Genomic DNA, 15,273 nt, shown 5'->3' on the forward strand with positions numbered 1-15,273 from the left:
AAGATCCGAAAGCGCGTCGGCCATATGCATTACTCATAGATTAACAATCGATCCCCGCCTGTCCGTCTCTTCCGATGTGGTGGGTTTCCTTCCACTAACTCCGAAAGCTCCCCCCCCAAAGCGGTTCCGTCATGTCATACCAACAAGCCGCTCCTGTCGTGATTGCCCCATCAAAAAGTTACATTCCTTCACCATTTCACGACTCTTTATTTCATTAGGTCCTTTTTTACCTCTTTTGTCCTTATGTCTGTCTCTCTCTCTTCACCAAATTTATAACCGCCGAGGGTAAGATTACGATGCCGCTGCTCACCGAGTTGCCCGCCGAGCTCCTGCACCACATCTTCGTCGACGTGGACCCGAGGGATCTCGGCCGCCTACCCCGCGTCTGCAACAAGTTCAAAATCCACGTCCAGGGCAATAGGAAGCTGTGGCAGGACGTATACCTTAGACTTTTGGTGAGTTTTTTTTCTTCCCTGTCTTGGCCGTTTTTTTAAAAACGTGCCGGAGGATGACGCAAGCTGATCGTCTCTTAGGATAAGCCCCAGAACGATGACCAGCTTGACTGGGAGCAAGCCTTGCGTGATGTTGTACGCCTCCAGCTGATATGTGCTCGCGAGACGACGGCAGGCAAGGTAGGATATGCTTGACCGTAACTTGGCGCACTCTTCTCGCTAACCCGGGGCGTCTTCTGCCTCTTCCGCGCAGGAGCCGGAGCTGCCGTTTGTTCACCAAACCATGACGCAGCTGCTGCGGCGCGCCTCTTCGCTCGGGCACACCAACGTCAACTCCAACACGCACAGCGCCTCGCGCAACGCCGAACTCCTGCGGAAGCTCGTGGAGCAGGAACCTTCGACGGCCGCTGCCTTTCTCGAGCGCTCCTTCTTGTTCGAACACGTACACTCCGTATACCGTCAGGTCGTCACCAACCCCACCGATGCCGCCGCCGGCGTCACAACTACCACCACCACCGTCGCCGACACGGAGACGCGTCAGCGCAGCGCCCACCTGCACTGCCTCTACGGCAAGGCCATCCAGACAACCAGCGCCGATGGCCTGGGCACGTACCCGTACGCCTGCTCGGCCGTCTACGACATGCGCGGCCACACGGCGGCCACGCGCTGGGGGCCCTTCCGCCCCGACGGCTCCATGCGCGTCGACTGGGAAAAGGTCGAGGCCGTCATGGTCGTGCTCGGGTACAACGCGCGCTGCAAGCGTATCACCGTCTCGCTCTTCAGCGACATATGGGCCACGCCCTTTTCGGGGTCCTGGGCAGGCAGTTTCCTGCCCGATCCGCATGCGTCGCCGTCAGCCTCTCCGCCGTCGGCGCTCAAACTCGCGGATCCCTACGGTATTACTGGCACTTGGTACCGGGTATGTTTTGTCGGACCCTCCTCAAACTTGGCATTAGGTCCTGGAGAGGGACATCAAGGGAAACTACGCTAACGAATATGTTTTGCAGGTGGTGTGCTTTCTCGACTATAACGACTTTTTCGGGTTCAACTTCCCCCCGGGCGACCAGATGCCCGCCGGCCAGCCGCGTCCGGGAATCAACGTCGGCGAGGCCACACGACTCATCGTCTTGAAGCTACACGTTACCAAGATTGAGGATCCCGGCCCAGAAGACGGGCAGGAACTCCCGGTCGTGCATTTTACCGGCCTCTCGAGGATGCTGGAGGAGGACTTTGATCCCAGCCCGTCTTCCATACTAAAAGGTACGTGATGCCCGCATGGCCGAGCGCCCAAACCGCCCTTTCCATCTGCCAAGAACACACACACACACACAAACACACACACATACACTGTGGTTGACTGACGCTGTAGTCGCAGGTACTGTGCGGTTGACCAGGGAGGGCGAGGTCCGCTGGACTTCTTACTCCATCTTCAACGGCGAGGAACGATGGAAGAGCGAGGCGATCCAGGTCGGCGGCGTGAGGTCGGCGCGCGGCGTCGTGGGCTTTTGGTTCGACAGCGACTACGACGCCCACGGGCCTGTGGGCCCAACAGCGCTCTGGAAGGTGAGCGACTCGCTGGAGCCGTACGCCACGGCCGCGGCGCTGCCGCCGGACCTCCTAGTGTACAGCGGCCTGCTGGGCTACGGCTCAGACTTTGAGGGCGAGATGGACTACGAGGCGGGCGGTGATGACGACGATGAAGACGACGAGATGGATGAGGAGGAGGAGGGCATTGACAATGAAGCGCTTCAAGGCGAGCTGCCCGCACTGTTGCTCGAGGCGAATATGGACATCGTTACGATTGTGCCTCCTGGGGAGGGTGAGAATTAATGGCAGAGCCAATTCAAGTTGGGTGTAATGCAGAATGAGCAGGACTCATGTACAAGTAGCGTTGTATTAGTAATTGGTAATACGGAGGTGCTATTTAGAGGTCAAGTGTATACATCTATGAAACGCCAAATTTAATCAAACAGCCGAGCCAGCGTAACAATCCATACCGACGGGGCCTTTCTTTTCTTTCCGTCCCTCACATCTTGGAGACCGGCGGATCGGTGTTGACCTTGTCGTGGCTGCAGGTCGCCAGGATGGCGCCGTCGGCCTTCCGGCGGAGCGTGCCGCGCAGCATGGCCATGGAGCGGCCGACGGAGACGATCTCGGCCTCGAGCAGGCACTCGGTGCCGACGGGCGCGGGCCGCAGGTAGGAGACGTCGAGGTTGCGGCTGACGCCCATGTAGCTCCAGTGGCCCGGGCGGCAGACGAGGGCAAGGGGCATCGAGGTGGCCCAGTCGAAGAGCGTGGCGACGGCGCCGCCGTGCATGTTGCCGCTCGCGTTGTTGTGGCACTCATCCACAATGAAGGAGAAGGTGACGGAGGGGTGCGGCCCGGAGGCGCGCACGGAGAGGAGTTTGACGTACGGCGAGATGCGGCTCTGCCAGTTCTTGGGGAGGGGGGGGTCAGTTACTCTGATGTGGGAGGATTGGAACTTGGTTACTGTGAGCATCTTACTGTGTCGCTCTTGGAGGCAAAGTCAAGGAACATTTGAATACGTTCCTCGGGCGTGCCGGTGACTTCCATCTTGAATGCTTTTCTTGCTTGGCCGCTAAGTTATGAGATAAAGGGTGTTGGCTGGATGGTAATATGGAGGGGTTATGGCGGTGGTATGTAGCCGGATACGCCGATAGCCGAGGCTGGCCTTGCGTGGGATGAAAATATATCGCTAAGGGATTGAGATTGAGATTCAACAGAATTGACGACGCTCCAGAGAGTAAACAATATACCACAATCTAGGTGATTTGGGAGAATGCGTGTGTGATGCAGGTTTAAGAGTAAATGTCAGACGGCGCGTTGAGGCGGGACGATCTCTCTTGACCTCGGGACACGGAGTTTCCGCCGCGCCTCCACGGGGCTACAGGCGGAAGCGAGCGCTGAATTTGCGGGGAGAACCCCTGCCGCCGGGGTTTTAGTGGACACAGCAGCCTGGATACAGAGGAAGAACTTAACCCCAGGTACAAGCCAACGCCGCTCGCTCTGCTTCAAAGGTAGATGGGTGCAACAAGACACGTTTAAAATTTCAAACGCTTTATATACACCGATACTTTAAACCAGCCAATGCCACCTTAAATACGTACACCGCGACAGCAGCTCTCACTTCGAGTATCCCGGGGCGTTGCCGGATGCGGCCTCTAGGGTAAGCTGCTCTTGCTTCGGCCTAGCACTTTACTGGCTGCCGAGGTACTCTGCACATGGGGACCCCATCCGCGCAGCAACTTTCCAGCGCTTTTTCATCAGCTCCATCATCAGTGCATGACCACCATCACGGAGCTTTCTCTACCGCCATGCCTTGAAGCAAATCGACGACCTAGTTACCGAATCTATAAAAATCCTCACGAACTCGCCCTCTCCCGCATCGTATAGAGGCTTCCGAGCACCCCCGTTCTCGGCCGGCTCCGACCCAGCAAACGCCCACCACATCCACCACCACAAACCGCCGCCATGGAGTTCGTCACCGCCCTCCGGAGCACCTTTGACGACCACAAGCCGTCGCTATTCGAAGTGCTCTCCGAGCAGCAGCTCAGCGGGCTGCTGCCGCCCACGCTGCGCTACCTGCTGACCGTCGCGACGCACCGGCACCCGCGGTACCTGCTGCGCGTGCTCAACTCGTTCGATGAGCTCTACGCGCTGCTCATGCTGCTCGTCGAGCGCCACTACCTCCGCACCCGCGGCGGCTCCTTCACCGAGCACTTTTACGGGCTTAAGCGCGAGCGGGCCCTGCGCGCCGAGCTGCCCCGCGCCGGCCTCGCCGCGCCGCACGTCGTCCGCGACGCCCTCCGCCTTTCCACCCGCGACGTCTGGACCAACCTTGCCGTGCTCGTCGGCGTGCCGTACCTGCGCCGCAAGCTCGACGAGGCGCACGAGGTCAACGCACCCCGCGCCCTGCTCGGCGCCGCGTACACGCGCATGCCAGAGAACCCGACCCTGCGCGACCGCTTCGTCCACTACTACAGATGGTTCCTGACCAACATATACCCCTCGGTCAACGCCGCGTACTACTTCGCCGTCCTGGCGTTCAACCTGGGGTACCTCTTTGACCGCACAAAGTACCACAGCCCGCTCATATGGCTCATCGGCACCCGCCTCCGCCGCATGACCGCCGCCGACTACCAGGCCATCGACGCCCTGTCGGCCAAGTCCAAGGCCGACGGCCGCCCTGGGGGCCAGTCCTTCTTCTCGCCCCGAAACCTTGGCGCTACGGCACTCTCAAGTCTGTCTGTCGCGCTGCCCATGAGCATCTTCGCGCTCAAGTTCCTCGAGTGGTGGTACCAGTCCGACTTTGCCAAGCAGCTCTCGCGCAAGGCCACAGAGAATATTGAGCTGCCCCCGCCCATAATTTCCGGCCTTCTTGCGAAGCACCTCAAGAAGAAGCCCGATCCGGCGACATCAGACGAGAAACAACAGCAGGTGGACGATGAGGCGGAGACGGAAATTACAGCCAAGGACGCGCCCGTCGCCAAGATCTCGCGGTTACCGATCCACGTCGTCGCGTTCCCGCAAGACTCGTCGTGCTGTCCCATCTGCCTCGAGGACATTGTCACCCCGACGGCCTGCCAGACCGGCGTCGTCTACTGCTATACGTGCATTCACAGGTGGATCGAGGGCTTGCACCCCAAGCAGGAGGCCTTCATGGAGGGCAAAGACAGCCAGTGGGAGAGCGGACAGGGTCGCTGCGCTGTCACTGGCAGGCGAGTCCTCGGCGGCACAGAGGGTCTGCGGCGGATCATGGTCTGAAATAATAGCGGAATATTGACAAAAAAGCATTCAAGTGGTTCAGAATATTGAAAAGCTAGAGGGATGACCGGATCAGGAACCAACACACAGCACGTGGGCCAGACGAACAAAAGAGGAACAAGACCCGAGCTAATATTAATAGCTCATGCTGCATTGGTACCTGCGCCGGACATATCGAAAAATTCAAATTCGGATCTTTGACCAAGTCGGGAACGGGAATAGACAATGTACATTACCTCAGGCGGTTTCTTCTTCTCGATGCGGGCGGATGCATGTCTCGCGGCGTTTTTCGAGCTCCTATACCCTAGCATGTACAATACGAAAAAGAATTAGCGCATAATGTTACGGAGCCAAGGGACTGGTTCAACCTGGCTGAGGCATGCAGAAAGAAGGTCGTGAGCCAATCAGGCGCTCCGGTTGAGGAATCAAGCGGCCCGCGTCTGGAATGTTGGCGATGGCTTCCCGGCCAGGCACGGGCATGAGAGGGGCCGGCCACCCGCCCACAACCGTTGGGCCGGCCCGACTCAGAATGTCTTGGAAATTTTCTTCAACTGACCGGATTCGGATGGTTCAATGCCCACAAGGTTGAAGAGATGAGTCCACAAACCAGTCACCAACCCCCACGTCATCCCTAGCTTCAAGGGCGGCGACGAGCGGGAGACCTAGGAATTCAGTATTCCCCCTTCCGGATGAGACATGTGTCTCAGGCTATAGTAGGGAAAGGATCCTATGTTCATTGTTCCTTGGCGGATACGACCCTTAGGCCCATTGTCCAGAAGAAGCCTCGCGCGCAGGCACACTCGCAATCGCCTCGCGCTGGAATGCTCCCTAGCCCTCCACGTCTATGGGGGCTTTTCGAACCCTTGAGTCTTGCGACGCGTCCGGCGAGAATGGGCAACAGCCTCAGCTGGTAAATGGGCTCATTCCAGTAAGATGCTGGGACCCCTGACCAGCCTCTCACTTGGCTATAGTCCATTTGGCGTTGCGTATATATTCGTGTCGTTGTCCCGACAATCACGAAATCTGTTCTACTTCTTCACACACTTTTTTTTCTCTCATCACGAAATTACCGCCCTGCTTACCACGCTGGAGACTTTGAGGGGCTCTTTTTCTTGATCTCCAAGAAGGAAGGAACTCTTTTGTGCTCTGCACTGGTCATCCCCTCTCACAACCTGCCCAGCATGGCTTACTCGCTGGTCACCTCGTACGCCGGGGACGCCCTCATCAACGGCTTCAACTGGGTGGACACGCGTGATCCTTCGAATGGCTACGTCAAGTACCAGAGTCAGACCAACGCCGCTAGCGAGGGCCTCTTCGCCGTCGATGAGCTGACCGGCGTTGTTCGCCTCGGCGTCGACGACACGAACACCTACGCAGTCTCCTCGGGCCGCCCGAGCATCCGCATCGAGAGCAAGCTTGCCTACAACCATGGACTCTTTATCGGGGACTTTCTCCACATGCCTCCGTCGCAATGCGGCGTATGGCCAGCTTGTAAGTTCCGAACATTAACAATAAGAGAAGATGACCCGTCGACTAACACAACTGCAGTCTGGGCGTACGGACCCAACTGGCCCGCCGGGGGTGAGATTGACATCATTGAGGGCGCCAACACGGCGCACCGCAACATCATCTCGGCGCACACGACGCCCGGGTGTAAGCTCGGTCCCGACGTGCTCGCCATGGCCGCGGGCACCGCGCAGACGACCGACTGCGACGTCGGCAACCAAAACATTGGCTGCGGCTACGTGCCGGCCGCCAACGACACCTCCTCCTACGGCGACACCTTCAACGCCGTCGGCGGCGGCATCTATGCCATGCTCTGGGACGACGACTACATCAAGATCTGGCACTTTGACCGGGCCTCCGCTCCGGCCGACATCGCGGCCAAGCAGCCCGACCCGGAGGGCTGGCCCCGCCCGCAGGCAGTCTATGGCGGCGACTCGTGCGACGTCAGCGCCAAGTTTCGCGACATGAGCATCGTGCTCAACGTCAACTTTTGCGGCGACTACGGCAACGCGGTCTGGGCGAGCGATGGGTGCACCGCGCTGGCGCCGACCTGCGCCGAGTGGGTGGGACAGAACCCGGCCGCGTTCGCCCACGCCTACTGGGACGTCAATTACATTGACGCCTACGTCCTGGGTGCGGCGAGCAACGGTACGGCGACGCCGAGCGAGAAGACTCCGTCTGGCCCCAGCAGCAAGACGAGCAAAGCCTCGCTCCCTTCCTTTACCAGCGTGCCCGGACCTGCCAACGGCATCTATACGCACTTCCCCGCCCGCAACTCCACGAGAGGCAATGCCACCAGCTCTGTCTCCTCCTCCTCGCCGTTCCTCTCTGCCACCGCCGAGAACAAGTTGCCCGAGAACACCCCGACCGCCGCCGCCGGCCCCATCCCGACTGGGTCGCTGCTCCCGCGACCCGCGCCCAGCGCCAATGCGCACGCCAACCCGGCCAACATCGACGACTTCTCCTACCTCGGCTGCTTCGGCTCCAGCAGCGGCTTCGCCTCCTTCACCAAGGTCGCCGACAGCGCCGACATGGATCTTGGCAAGTGCACGGGCCTGTGCCGCGGCAAGAAGTACGCCGGCGTCTTCGACACCACCTGCTACTGCGCCTCGGAGCTCGACCCGGACACGCGCGTCAGCGCCGACGCCTGCGACACGGAGTGTCCCGGCGACGACAGCCAGTTCTGTGGCGGCCGCCTCGGGCGCCGCAACCACGGCGGCAGCGGACTCCCCGCCTTCGGTCCAATCGCCTCCGGTCCCATCGCCGCCACGGCCAACGTCACTCTGCCGGAGAGCACCTCGAGCGTCGTCTCCGGTGGCGCCGTGCCGCTGCGGACGGACGGTGGTAGTGCTGCTGATGGCTCGGTTGGTGGTTACACGTTCAAGCCAAGCGGCTCTGGACAGCCTACCCCCACGGGTCCCGGCAGCCCAGTTCGAGTCGGCAACGACACGTCCGGTCCGAGCTTTGTCAACCCGACAGCCCCCGAGATCCTCTCTGGTAGCTCCGGCAACTTTGCTTCTGAATCGGCCGTCGCTAGCGGCACCGGCGCAGCTGCTGCTGCCTCCCCCACGATCAGCAGTGCGGCCAAGTTCAACGTGACTAGCTTCGGGAGGCTCTCCGCCTCCGGCCCCTCCGGCTTTCATCGCGCTCTGCAGTCCAAGTCATCTTCCGCTCCCGCCGATATTGTCGCGGCCAGGCTCAACTCCACCATCCCCCGGATCTCGACTCTCGTGTCGCCCAGCGGCACCGGGATTGCTGCCAGCACCGTCGCCGACGGTCCCGTGGTGACCATTCCCGTCTACCCCATCTCCATGAAGAACGTAACCGAGCCCACTCCTAGCAGCCCTAGGATCGGGACTGCCGACGGTCCCGTGGTGACCATTTCCGTCTACCCCATCCCCATGAAGAACGCAACCGAGCCCACCCCCAGCAGCCCCAGGATCGCGGCTGCCGTTCCCGGTGCTTCCGCTGCCGTGCCGAAAGGTCCCGCTGCCGTTCCCAGCGGTCCTGCTCCCGCGATGTTGTTCCCCAACTCGACCACCCTGGTCGGCCGTCGCCTGCTCGCCGCCCGCGGACGCCCGGACGGGCTGTTGGGCCTCCATCCCGGCAGCATACACGGCCGCGAGGCCGCGGACTTCCTGCTCACCGTGTACGCGGCGGTAGCCAAGGAGGAGCCGCCGAAGCAGCCACCCGGCATGGGCAACACCGAGCCCCACGCGCCGCCGCCCGTACCGCAGGCCAAGCTCCCCAGCGCCAGCGACGTCGCCGCCGCGACCCCGGCGCCGACACCCGCCGGCAGGAGCACCACCACCACCGTCGTGACCACCGTCAGCTACGAGACCGTCTACCCGTCGAACCCGTCCAGGATCGTCACCGAGGTGTTCGTGACGACCATTGTGAGGGCGCACTGCGGCTGCACAGAGACCCCGGTGCCGGTCATGACGGTGCCCATGTCGACCAAGGTCGTCTCCTGCTCCGCGTGCGGCCGCAACGGCGAGAGCACGGTGACCATCACGGTACCTTGCTCCGTCTCCCTTGCCGCCACCCCGACGCCACCGGCCTCGGGCGCAATTGCCCCCCCTCCTCCTCACGCCTCTGCCGGCGGCGAGCCTCCGGCGATCACCCACAAGCCGGCGCCCCCTGCGCCTGGCAAGTATGAGCCGCCCAAGCCCAGCAACAAGGTGACGCCTGCTGCTCCTGCGCCCAGCGGCAATACTCCTCCTCCTCCCGCACACAAGGGCGACGAGCCTTGGAAATCTGGCGCCAGCGTCCCCCCGGCCCCCAGCGGCGGCAAGTCGCCTTCCGGACCGCCCTCGAGCCCTCCCATCGTCGTCGCCGGCGCCTCGGGCTTCAAGGTGACGTCGCTGCTCTTCACCACCGTGCTGGCCATGGTTCTTCTCCTGTAGGGCCTGACGAAATGAGCAACGCAAATCTTTTTTTGACTTTTATTTATGACAATTGGGAGGAGACAAGCAGATTGAAATACCCCTCTCAGAGAGCGTCTCGAGACCCGAACAGCATTAGCGATTTTCGTTTCTTTTTGAATATTTCTTTTTATTAATTCGAGTAGAACGCCCACAGGGATCTTTTTTTTTTAGCACCGCACTTGCGGTTATATTTTTAATTTGAATAAATGAAAAAAAAAAAAAACCAAGCTTAAAAATATTATCATGAATCCTCGCCTCTATAGAACCTTGTTACGTTACAGTGATGATCAGGAGGCTACATAATTTTCCTCCCACATGCGCCATCTCGAGGTTTAATCAACTTCACCTCCACCTGGACCGAGGAGCCACTTTGGAGCTTCAGCCTCGGCATGTGCGGAGCGGTAAAGGTGGCCCGGCGCCCGCTTCTAAATATACAGCTGTCATCCCAAGTCAATCCAACCTAGAACATTCCTAAATTCGTTCGATCCAGAAGATAGACCTCCAATTGGGCTGCACTTTTCGACCCCGCTTGTAGGTATCAGCGCCCGGCCGCCCAAGCACCCTCCCACACCCAACGGCGCGCATCTCGGACCCGAGGCTGACCGGAACCTAGCATCCACCGCTCCGCCATCAATCACCAACCTCACGCAATGGACTGGAAATTCCTACAGGATGGTGACCCCGCCGAGACGGCCGTGCTCGCCGCCTCGGTCGCCTCGTCCGTGCTGTACCTCGCGCACGTCCGCACCGCGCCGAGCCGGATGCGCATGGCCTACAAGGCTCTGTCGACCTTGCTGCTCGCGTGCTTCGCCGCCCAGCGCGCCACCTCCGGTCGCGCGTCGCCGGCGCTGCTTGTGCCCGCCCTGGCCCTCGGCTCGCTCGGCGACGCCTTCCTCGCGTGGCCCGGCGAGGCCAACTTCCTCTGCGGCCTTGGTAGCTTCCTGGTCGCGCACCTGTTCTACGTAGCCGTCTTCGCGGGCGGCGCGAGCGCCGGCCGCGCGCAGATATCGCGGGACGCCTGGCGGCAGGCGATGGCGGGCGGCATGGCGCTGCTGGCGCCGGGTATGGCGGCCGTGCTGATGCCCCGGGTGGCCGGCGCGCTGCGGGCGCCGATCCTCGTCTACACGGCGACCATCCTGGTCATGGTGCTGGCGGTGCTGACGGTGCCCAATTCGACTGTAGTGCTTGGTGGCGTGCTCTTTGCGCTGTCGGACTCGATACTGGCGACCGAGGAGTTTGTGGTAGCGCGGGAGTCGGGCCACCGGCCATGGATGCAGCATGCTGTTTGGGTACTGTATTATTCGGGCCAGCTTCTGATTGCAGTAGGCTTCTAAGGGAAATAGCTAGCATTGTAAATTTCAACATGTATATTCGTGTGCGTTAAATGTCCACCACAACGGCGCGCGACTTGATGCGGCCGGTGTCGCCGACCATTTGGGCGGCGTTGACCATGATGCTCCCCTGATTGCTTCTGGGGCCGCCCATGAGCCACTTCCATGCCACGCCCTGCACGCCGTAGTAGACGACTTTCCACATGTAGATCCAGGATCTGTTGGGGATGAAATCTAGGATGGGACCGCGGCGAGGGCGGGAGAGGAGCGTCTCGTATGCGGCCTGCATTTCGTCAAAGTAGATGGCCTCTTGTCCGTACGCCCAATGGCAGTGGCCGAAGATGTGTAGACGAGGTTTGACACGCCATACTTCACGGAGTAGATGTGGACATCCCAGGTCGAGGTCCAGGTGATGTTTCTAGAGAGATTGAGAGAATGATCTGGAATGGGCAGGATTGCTTAGAGGGAACATACAGGCGGGGTGTGAGTGACGAGAATGTCTGTCTGGGGTGGTATTCGATTGTACCATGGTTGTGTGACAGGGGTGTATTGGAAGCTGCTTGAGTTAGCATGAGAGGACATGATTGCAGTTAAGTCAGTTGGCTCTGGCATACGCAAACTCTGTTGGGCCACACTCGGGCACATCGCCAGCTCCAAAGATGCTTATTTTCCGGCCATTGACCTCTTGCACCGTCATGTCGCCCTGCAGGAATAAAATGTCGCCAAGCTGGACCTTGGCCTTGGCGCGGACGTCCTCCTGGCGGCGCGAGCGGGGGTCGAAGTAGCTATCGTGGTTGCCCGCGACGACAATCTTGACCGGGTGGGCGAAGCCGCGGAGCCAGTCGAGCTGCTTCTGGACGTCGGCGGCGGTGCCGTCGTTGGTGAGGTCGCCGGCGTGGACGAGGATGTCGCCGTCGGGCACGTGGACGGTGAGGTCGTGCGTGTCCGAGATGCAGACGACGCGGACAGGCGCTTTTCCGCGCGGCGGGCGAAAGGGCCGCCCGCGCAGCCAGACGAGGAGGTGGTAGAGCTGGATGGTGATGAATGTCAGCGGGGAGAGGAGGAGGTGGTCGAGCAGGGTGAGGCGCTGCCACTGCGAGGCACGCCGCAGGCCGAGGGACACGAGCAGCCTCATCTTGCGGATCTCCTGCTGGCTTTGGAGAAGACTGAGTGAGCGTAGATGAAAGGAATGGGACAAAGGGGTTGCGCAAACGGAATGAAAGCTGAGAAAGCGATGTCGGTGATCGCAGTGTTTGCTGAACTGGTCGGGGAAGGAAGCTGTTGAGAAGGGTACATCTGTTTGCTTTTTAAAACCATGCAAGCTGATGTATCTTTTCTAGCAACGGCTGATAGCGTGGGGTGCCCTGTAAATAGATCGGAGATGCTCATCCAGTGGCGTTGCCCACGTTGTCAGCTCCCTGCATGTACAGAAGACCAGCCAGCACTCAATTTACTTGTTAGCAAGCTGGCTAAAATCGCCTTAGTAATTAGTCAGTGTAGTTGAGGATTGAAATCTATCTCAAAGATTCTTGTTTATACGTTTTGTGACTCGTCATGTATAAAAAAAACTTTACAATTTCGCGAACTATGTACTGCAGTTATACCACTGCGCTATTCTATCAATGGCACCTAGCAACATGGAGCAGATAGCCACCTTAGAAAAGACTGCTGGTCTTAGACAAGCTTGAGCAGCTTGCCCAGGTCGGGAGTACCAAGACCAGTGACGGGGTCCCAGCCGGTGGAAGCAGAGAAGCCCTGAGTTTGGCAGCCAGGGTTGCTACCTGAGGTAATGTCGTTGAGGCCAGAAGTAGCATTGCTGTACAGCCAGGGGTTGAGGAAACCCAGGGGAGACTGACCCTGAGACAGGCGGTAGTCGTTCAGCAGAGAGATAATGGCGGCAAAGGTCGGGCAAGATGCGCTGGTGCCGCTGGTGAGCGAGTTACGGCCGGCGATGACAGTCTGGAAGTTGAGAGCCTGGGCGGAAACGTCCGGGATACCACGGCCCTTGGGGTTGTACATGCCAGAGTACTGGTCACCGATGCTGGAAACATAGCCAGAGGTAGCAGACGACTGGTAGTCAGGGGCGGCGTAGTACTCGGAGAAGCCGCCCGAGGAGAGGTCAGCGGCGCTCTCGGGCGTGCCGGTGGTTCCACCGACGGCGGTGACCCAGGGGCAGCTGGCAGGGACTGGTTGGGAGGAAAAGTTGTTAGATGATAGATCTCTCCGGCGTATAGCAGAATTGACTTACATGTGGGTAGGAACTTGGTGGCACCGGAGCCGTCGTTGGCCTGGCAGTTGGTAGGCTGACCGCCGGAGACACCACCGTCACCGGAGCTGCACAGGAAGCTGACACCGCGAGCACCCAGCTTCATGAACAGGTTGCAGACATTGTCAGCGTAGTCCTTGGGGACAGTCTGCTCATCATCACCGTAGGAAGAAGAGATGGTCTGGGGAATGTCCGTCTTGTTAAGCATGTAGTTGAGCCAGTCCAGGTAGGGCTCGTTGGTGTTCTTGTTGGGGTCGCTGCCAGAGTCCGGGTTCCAGGGAGGGCGGCCGCCGGTGGAGTAGAAGACGTTGTTGATGCCAGCGCTCAGGCCGACAGTGTACCTTTTGGCGCTGTTAGCAGACGGCATAGCTGTTGGTATAGGAGGGTTTAATTCACTTACTCAATATCAAGGTCGGCCTCGGTGGTGCCGGAGCCACTGTTGGACCCATTGTTGACCAGCTCAATCGACAGCTTGCCGGCGTTGGTGATGCTGTTCTTCTTAAGGAAAGTGCTCAGGTCGGACTGGCTGGCCACTTCCTCAAGGTAGCCGCAGACACCGAGAAGTGACTTGCTGCTGCTAGGGGTGTAGTTGATATCGTACAGGTCACGGAGGCAGGCCGGGGTGACGCTGCTGCCATCGCACCCAGACCTCTTGGCCTTGGATCGCTTGGTGGCCTTGGCGGCGCTTGTGGAAGCGGTGACCTGACGGTTGATCATGCCCATGTCGCTGAACATGGTGGTAGGCTGGATCATGGTGACCTCGGAGTGCACGGCCTGGGGGAGGCTGTACTGAGTAGTACGGATGGTGTACTTGTCGTCGGCAGCGTGGTGGTAGACCTTGTACTTGGTGCCGAGCATCTGCTCAGCCTTGGAGACGGTAACGGTGATGGGCATCAGGCCGTTGGTGACGGAGCCGGCCTCGATGCCGTGGGACGAAAGCCACGAGGTAACGGACTGCAGGGTCTCCTTGGTAGGGGAGGTTAAGGCTTCAACCTCGTCCTTGGTCATGTGCTTGCCGTAATCGGCGTGACCGGGAGTGCTCATTTCCAGGACGCGCTTCTGGAGTTCGTCCAGGTTCTGCTCCTTGATACCGATGTGCAGGTCGATCTTCTGGTCGGCGGGCGCATCAGAGTGGACTTCCCAGCCCTGGGGGATCGTCTGGAGCGCCTGCTTCAGGGCCATCTGAAGGTTAGACGGAGACGCGGCCGCCAGAGCGGCAAAGAGAGGCAGAAGAGAAGCGTGCATTGTCACGGCTGTCGAAGGGGTATTGGTGAGGATGACGATGTTCTGGATGAGACTTCAAACAGGATGGAGGCACGGGCTACGGGCTTTATAGTCGGCTGAGCTTGATGAACCTACTAATAGGATCATCAACTGACCCGCTTCTATTAACAATTATAATGACAACTGGGACATGCCGTTTATGTATCCGAGGAGCTCGGTAATGTGGGGTGTAGCATGGGGTGGATGAAGATCATGGGTGAGCCAATACGAGCAAGGCACCGACCATTGTACCATCTCTTTCGAGAAGGTGACAGGAACACGGTTACCGGCACGAACGGTCCATTTTTTAGTTCCCCGCGTAAAAGGCGGCGGGCTCGATACCAGCCTTGGCATCTGAGGAACCAAATAGATGGGCTCTTCCCTGTTTCGACGAAAGCCGCGGGTCGGGCGGTGGCAAAGGCCGGACTTGGGATGGGATGGATGCAATGAGCGGGTTATATATCATCGTTGCTCGAGTCAGAATGGCTAGTTGACCTGTTGGAGTTATTAATGGGAGAGTTGGGAGAGTTGATAGGATAGCCTCAGTCGCATTTCGCATCAGAGCGGAAGGTAGGATTACAACCGGCTGGTCGCTGACTTGGCGTGGCAAAAGAGTGACCCGAGCCGGTAGTTCTGAATATCATTTTAATCATGTTTCCGTTCTTTTTATCTCAAGGAACTTTTTGACCCTAAAGTTTGCCTTGCGTATTATGGGGTGGGCTATCATTGGCCGGTCATACTAT

The 15,273-nt window shown here is 59.4% G+C and overlaps 7 protein-coding genes across 7 annotated transcripts; 4 read left to right on the plus strand and 3 right to left on the minus strand.

The window, feature by feature from the left end:
* Window positions 1–296: 296 nt before the first annotated feature.
* ISF_05330 (F-box domain, Skp2-like protein) lies at window positions 297–2,282 on the plus strand (the record flags this gene model as incomplete). Its single annotated transcript, XM_018848935.1, has 5 exons — window positions 297–455; window positions 534–632; window positions 706–1,371; window positions 1,460–1,712; window positions 1,828–2,282. 5 exons carry the CDS (start codon window positions 297–299, stop codon window positions 2,280–2,282), a joined length of 1,632 nt encoding a protein of 543 aa, XP_018704071.1.
* A 196-nt stretch (window positions 2,283–2,478) lies between these two features.
* Window positions 2,479–3,026, minus strand: ISF_05331 (Thioesterase superfamily; the record flags this gene model as incomplete). Its single annotated transcript, XM_018848936.1, has 2 exons — window positions 2,479–2,889; window positions 2,958–3,026. The coding sequence occupies 2 exons, from the start codon at window positions 3,024–3,026 to the stop codon at window positions 2,479–2,481; spliced, it is 480 nt and encodes a 159-aa protein (XP_018704072.1).
* Window positions 3,027–3,944: 918 nt separating this feature from the next.
* ISF_05332 (Pex) lies at window positions 3,945–5,237 on the plus strand (the record flags this gene model as incomplete). The annotated part of the gene is made up of 1 exon (XM_018848937.1): window positions 3,945–5,237. The coding sequence occupies one exon, from the start codon at window positions 3,945–3,947 to the stop codon at window positions 5,235–5,237; it is 1,293 nt and encodes a 430-aa protein (XP_018704073.1).
* A 1,181-nt stretch (window positions 5,238–6,418) lies between these two features.
* Window positions 6,419–9,649, plus strand: ISF_05333 (GPI anchored endo-1,3(4)-beta-glucanase; the record flags this gene model as incomplete). Its single annotated transcript, XM_018848938.1, has 2 exons — window positions 6,419–6,728; window positions 6,786–9,649. 2 exons carry the CDS (start codon window positions 6,419–6,421, stop codon window positions 9,647–9,649), a joined length of 3,174 nt encoding a protein of 1,057 aa, XP_018704074.1.
* A 671-nt stretch (window positions 9,650–10,320) lies between these two features.
* ISF_05334 (YhhN family protein) lies at window positions 10,321–11,004 on the plus strand (the record flags this gene model as incomplete). Its single annotated transcript, XM_018848939.1, has 1 exon — window positions 10,321–11,004. One exon carries the CDS (start codon window positions 10,321–10,323, stop codon window positions 11,002–11,004), a length of 684 nt encoding a protein of 227 aa, XP_018704075.1.
* Window positions 11,005–11,050: 46 nt separating this feature from the next.
* Window positions 11,051–12,136, minus strand: ISF_05335 (Metallophosphoesterase domain protein; the record flags this gene model as incomplete). The annotated part of the gene is made up of 3 exons (XM_018848940.1): window positions 11,051–11,419; window positions 11,476–11,557; window positions 11,616–12,136. The coding sequence occupies 3 exons, from the start codon at window positions 12,134–12,136 to the stop codon at window positions 11,051–11,053; spliced, it is 972 nt and encodes a 323-aa protein (XP_018704076.1).
* Window positions 12,137–12,675: 539 nt separating this feature from the next.
* Window positions 12,676–14,512, minus strand: ISF_05336 (tripeptidyl peptidase SED3; the record flags this gene model as incomplete). The annotated part of the gene is made up of 3 exons (XM_018848941.1): window positions 12,676–13,187; window positions 13,250–13,608; window positions 13,668–14,512. 3 exons carry the CDS (start codon window positions 14,510–14,512, stop codon window positions 12,676–12,678), a joined length of 1,716 nt encoding a protein of 571 aa, XP_018704077.1.
* Window positions 14,513–15,273: the final 761 nt, after the last annotated feature.

This window comes from Cordyceps fumosorosea (genome assembly GCF_001636725.1).
Source record: "Cordyceps fumosorosea ARSEF 2679 chromosome Unknown scaffold_12, whole genome shotgun sequence".
Taxonomy (NCBI): Eukaryota; Fungi; Ascomycota; class Sordariomycetes; order Hypocreales; family Cordycipitaceae; genus Cordyceps; species Cordyceps fumosorosea.